The sequence below is a fragment of the Buceros rhinoceros genome, unplaced genomic scaffold (genome assembly GCF_000710305.1).
Source record: "Buceros rhinoceros silvestris isolate BGI_N320 unplaced genomic scaffold, ASM71030v1 scaffold10771, whole genome shotgun sequence".
Taxonomy (NCBI): domain Eukaryota; kingdom Metazoa; phylum Chordata; class Aves; order Bucerotiformes; family Bucerotidae; genus Buceros; species Buceros rhinoceros.
The window spans coordinates 97,234-103,151 of record NW_010392527.1 but is presented as its reverse complement, the minus strand read 5'-3'; the positions used below and the strand labels follow the sequence as shown (position 1 = coordinate 103,151).

The 5,918-nt window shown below is 39.3% G+C and overlaps 1 protein-coding gene across 1 annotated transcript in view; it reads right to left on the bottom strand.

The window, feature by feature from the left end:
• Positions 1-926: 926 nt before the first annotated feature.
• The window catches only part of EXOC2 (exocyst complex component 2), a gene marked incomplete at its 5' end in the record, with an annotated part of 102,134 nt that continues 97,142 nt past the window's right edge, over positions 927-5,918 (bottom strand). Inside the window, 3 exons of the mRNA XM_010144523.1 lie at positions 927-1,020; positions 3,267-3,326; positions 5,143-5,204. Coding sequence (XP_010142825.1) covers positions 927-1,020; positions 3,267-3,326; positions 5,143-5,204 — 216 coding nt within the window. The remainder of the gene's footprint in view (positions 1,021-3,266; positions 3,327-5,142; positions 5,205-5,918) is intronic.

Sequence of the window (5,918 nt, the reverse complement as noted above, 5' to 3'; positions counted from 1 at the left end):
TAAGCCTGTAGAACAAGAGGAAGAAGGAAGCAACAAAGCCAATGACATATTGTGCCCCTCCTTCACTTCTGACTATGCGAGAGGCTATTAACTATTCTACTCCTTATCATCAAAGAATATTTCACTTGAACATTTTTTAGAAAAACATCTGTTAATCTTATAAACTCAGGCTGCTTCTCTGTTAAATGCCAATGAGAGAAGGGCTTGTTTCAAATGTGAGGGTTGTCATCAATATTCCAAGAGAAGGGAGAAATAAGAGAGGCAGGAACATGTTTAATTTAAAAAACGAAGCTAGAAAACAAAAGCCTCCCAAGAAATCGGACTTAAGACCACTAAAACTGTAGATGGTAACAGGAAAAAAGTGATAACTTTTAAATGCCAAAGCAGCAGTGTCCTTCTCCATACTGTATCTGAACACTTAGTAGTCAGCTGTATGTAGTAATGTTTATTACATACTTCTCAATATTTTATAGAAGTCTTCTAGTCACATCAGCACCTCTACATCTAGAATGTAAGATTGATACACTGAACAACATGAGTAATACTCAAATGTAAGGTGATATTTGCTAAAACACAAAACGTTTCAATGTATTTTTAACAAATGAAACAGATTGCAGCACACCAATGAATGTTTCTTCATGAAAATACAGCCAAGAGTATACATAAATGACTTGGTTTAATGCCCCTTCCCCTCCCACCCCAAGAAACGCAGTAGACAGAAAACTATTTTATCAAGGTATCTACAACCAAAAGTCTCACTAAGCAGGATACTCCATACCACTACTCAAAGGGTTGTATCTTAGTTTCTTTTTCAGTGACATTCCTTTTGTTTTCTTCAGAGACTTCAAAGGAACTGAAGTAGTACAGAAAAAGTGGGTGACATTTAAGCACATTTGTCTTCCGAGCTGCCTTCATTGTGGTGTTGCCTATGTTTTCACCATTGCTGATGAAGAAGCTTGGAAACAGGTCAGCTGCAAATGCATGCTGCTTTTAAATTTGTTTAGTAACTCTTCTAGTAACCTGTAAAAGGAAAATAGTTACAACTCTGGCAGATTCTGAAGAGGAAACAATTACCTGAAGTTTTGGCTATTCTGTTTGTGACTTCAAGTACATTGTCTGCTTAAATAAAGGGCCTAAAATTTGATCTATTCAAATATTTGAATAGTCTAGATATTTAGAAGTATACCAAATGTGTCAGGACGATCTGTGGCCAGAGGAGGACTTCGCCACAGAGGTTTTATCAAGGTGATAAAATAGCCCTTTATATGGCTTTCCTCCAGGTAAAGATCATCTGCTAAAGAGAAACAATTCAACAAAACATAGTGGCAACAGGACTGGCTAATGCATCATAAGATACTTCTGCAAGGAGAATCCAAAAACTGCCAGATTATGCACCATAAAAGTAGCATCCCTTATCTCAGCTCTGGCTTTTTGTGTGTAGCTGAATTGTGAATTTCAGTTCTCAAACTTGCCTTTGGAAGGTATTTTGCAGACTTCTCTTAAGTATCATGGCTGAAAGATCAGAGGTGAAATGACTGTTCTAGGCAAAACATTAATTGATCAGCAACCATGTGCTTTTGTCCTTAATAGATAACTATGCATGAGTTCATTTTGGAGCATAACAATGAATCGTTTACATCTACACAGCTGCCAAGAAGGTACTTGAGGCAGTGGATAATATTTATTATCAACAAAGTACAGATGTAGGACCAAGGGTAATGATGGCTCTGTTGCAGGAGAGATTTACTGTAACAGTGGAGATGCACTATGAAGTTTTACAGTCTTGCCTGTGTGTTTTATTTTCTCTGTATTCTAGGAAGAATGTGTTCTCTGAACTTTTTGCTCTATTTCAAAACCAAGCGAGACAGGGCAGACATGTATCACCTCAACATTTTGGCAAGTTCTGATTACTGAACAGCCGCTAACAGAAGAAATTGTACTGTATCTTAAAAAAAAATCCAAACGAACCCAAGAACAACAACTTGAACCACAAAACTAGAACCTGCTTCCTCAGCAAGTCCCCTGGAAGATGACTATGGCCACATTCACCATTTAGTGTCATAGTAATGACTGTGACTGAACAGCAACGAGCAGCTCTAAAGTGGTGCACAAATGTGTGCTATTTTACACAAACACATGTAGATTGCAATGAGCTGCCTGGAACAATGACAATTATGTGGTAACAACCTGGGAAATAGAACAAGTTTTGCGCTGTCTAGGGCTTAGAACTCTAAAGCAGATGTAAAAATGATACAGTTCTTGATTTTCATCTGTCCCATGAAGCTCAAATGCTTGTGACCAAGTAAAAAAAAAAAAGTTCTACAGGTGTTTCGGAAAGTCTGAGTTGAAAGTACTCTCCTTACTCAATACTGATTCCTAGCTCATACACTTTATTAGAGCTACGTAAGGCAAGAAGGTATCTTGAGGCTTGTGACTAGCGAGGAGTAAGTTTGAGCAGACAGAAGACACCTGGAAGAAGGCACAGTCTGCAGACCACGGGCTGCACAGACAAGACTCTTCATGTGTCTACAAAATATTCTAAATTCTGACTGTTAAGTGCAAACTGATTGGTGCAGTTTAGTTCCTGAAAGTACCCTAACACTAATTCCAAGTTCAAAACATCTATATTTATATACTCATTACAAATCCATCCTAGTTTTACCATACTCCTCTTTATTAAGCTATGCTTGTAAAACAGACTACCAAATACCAGGCTGGATGCAGCAGAGCAGCTTGGATGTCAGAGGTTGCTATGGTGGTGAAGGAGGAACCCAGAACTCCTCCTCCTGATGTTAAGAAAGAAACACAGACCCTTCTTTCTTGATTTTAAAATGAACTAGGCCAGTTTTGAGACTTCTCCGTGTATCAGCTGGCAAAAGCTTGGACCTTGTTCCTTGGCCATTTTTTTTACTGCTGCTAAATTCACTAAGCTAAGACAACGGATCTCACAGAAACGTTAAAATTAAGAAGGAAGGCTAAAATAGACAGAAATTACAGCATAAATACAAAGCTACACTGAACTGATAAGACTAGGATGGGCAAGAGGGATATGCCACAAAACCATCAGCTCTTCCGTGTAATTTAACAGTCCATGATGAACAAGGATTTAGCTTATCCTTAAGTCTGTCCAAAAAGGCTTCTGCTATGTAATTCAGATGGGTCAAATACAGTGAACATTAACCCTCTTATAACTACGTCCTGATACATGACTGAAAGGCAATGGCTCTAGAGACCAGAAAGGTGACAGTAAGGTGCATTATACTCACTTTTTGTCAGTTCCACTTGAGAGCTGAGGCAAAGCTTCCAAAGCTTGCTTAAAGCTTGAGCTGCAAGAAAAACAAAACCACTCGTATTCCACTGGTACGAGTCTCAGCATTCAGAGTTTCTCTCTATAAATTCCCTGAAGATAAGCTATATTTTATCCATTCTTATTTCAATACATTAGCAAAATATTAATTTGAGACCTGACATCCACGTGCGAATTGAACATGAAGTGGTCATACATTCAAGCAGGTCTCTTGACACTCCGAATGTGATGTATACCAGAAATCAACAGAAAATGTTATCTCAGCTGCTGATTTAAGACTCTGCTTGACGTTCCGGACTCTTCAAGAACTACAGATAGCTGCCAGCCTGCCTTCTGCCTCAAACTAAGTGACCACCAGAGTATGAAGCACAGGTATAACACTGATATTGGTTTTCCGTGCTCCGTAGATGGGTCACTGCATTCCTCCCTACAGAAGGGGGCCTACAGAGACAACTACAGTAGGTTTGCACTAAGGTAATGTAGATTCATAGAATAATTTAGTTTGGAAGGGACCTTTGCAGGTCTTCAGGTCCAACCCCCCTCTCAGAACAGAGCCAGCTTACAGGTTTGAGGAGGTTTCTTGGGACATTATCCAGTCAAGTTTTGAGTAACTCCAAAGACGGTGTTTCTAGCCCTCTCTGGAAAACAGATATGGACCAGAAGTGCAAGGAACAATGCAGGACCTGCACGGGTAAGTACAGTGTTGTCAGCAAAAGCTTAAAATGGTGACTTGTGGCAACTATTATAGTGACAAGTCTAGAAATAAAAAGGCAGCTATGAAGCTCCAGCTTCCAGGGTTTTGCCCCTAAGCTGACTGGTGACAATGTCACATTTGAGCCAGTGCCAAGTGGTTTTCATTTAGAAGCCTTCATCACTATCGGACACTCAGAATAGGGAAGCAAGTCTTCTGAAACAGAATGCAGTGACACCATAGGACACTCTGTGACATGAGGAAGATATCAGGCCCTTGAGCCCTATAATCTTTCCTACAAAATGTCGATCATCAGTGAGGGCCAAATCGCCATCTGTGGAAACATGTGATGCCCATCCTAGCAGAAGTTTAGGTAATTAAAATAATGAATGAACCTGCCCATATCCAATCCCCAACATAATCACCCAGAAATTTCAATCAACCGCCTTTACTGAAAACTGCTGACAGCCGTCATAGTTTGTTTTTACACACCTTGACTGCATCAACCACTGAAGGTATTAAGACTTTTTTGCCTCCCTTTATATTAATGTGTGAGTGTGTCCCACATTATTTATTTTTGGTCTTGCACCTCACAGAGATATCATAAATTGTTGAAAGCCTTTTGAAGGCTATCATTCTAAAAGACAGTGTGAGGGGGAATTCACTTTCCCTGATTAGATATGGGGAGAAGGAGAGGGCTACCAGCTTGCAGAGAGGACTAATTCCCTGTATCCCTGAAAGGGGATCCTGGCAGTGTCCAGTTCAGTAGCCTCTCTGGTGTGTGTGGGCAGGTTCTTTGCTGTGTGCTTTATGAGAGATTGCTGTGAAAACCTGGGTAAAACTCATCGACACCTGCTTTTGTCTTGTTTTAGCATAATTTTCCACAGCAGCTGTACTGCTGTTAAGAAGTTATTTATTTTTTTAGTAGAAATCTAGTTTAAAAATTCATGTAAAAACAAAGCAAAAAATTCCCTAATTATGTTATTTCAGCTGATAAAACCTTGCTAGTAAACTCTATATTTGCTTAGTATATCACATGTTCTATTTGAAGCAAAATTTCTTAATCCTTAATTTACATTATGTATTTTGCATGTTTACCAAGGATTCCAGTACATGAAAAAACAGACACTGCAGCACATCTTACTTGCTTTCAGGTGTTAGGTATATGGCCACGGTATCTCTCAACGCACAGATTTCAAGTCTTGCCTAAAGACAGAAATACAAATGTTGTAACAATGATACAAGCTCCTTTCACCAAGTGAATACCAGTATCCCAGGCAAATATTATCGCACACTGCAGTTATAAGCAGCCTTCACTTGTAACAGTTTGCTTCCTGTATTTTTTGTTGCCATGCTGCTATGTCAGGACACTGCTAAAAGGAACAACTTTGTATTTTCAATTCAAGTCAAACTGTTTGTATGGTAACTATGCAGCAGTCTAAAACATCAGTTTGTCTGTCAGGAACAGTAATAAATCTTCAATTCAGTTCCACCTTTTCTGTCCTGTATGATAGAAAGGACATAACCTTAATTTGTCTATTTGTCTTTATATTTTTTATAATGCAACAAAGACATCTAGTTCCACTTCTAATGAAAGGCTTTGGCTTTCAGGTCTTTCCCTCATCCCTCCCCTAGGTAGGAAGCCAGATGGTTTTTTTAGTGCCAGAACTTTCTGACAGAGCCACCCATCAATTTTATATGCATAAGAAATGCTTTTCTCACCACAGAATCTCTCTCCTCTTTTTGTATGGACCTTTTAAAGTCCTACACATAGGATTCTAGAGTCTTTCCTACATTTTAGGAGGTAGCAGTACCATGGGGAAGTGTCATATTTTCAAGTACCACAGCCTAAACAAACATGGTGGAAGGGCAAACCCTGCAAAACTGTGGGATGTGGGAATACAAATTCAGGCTGCTCTT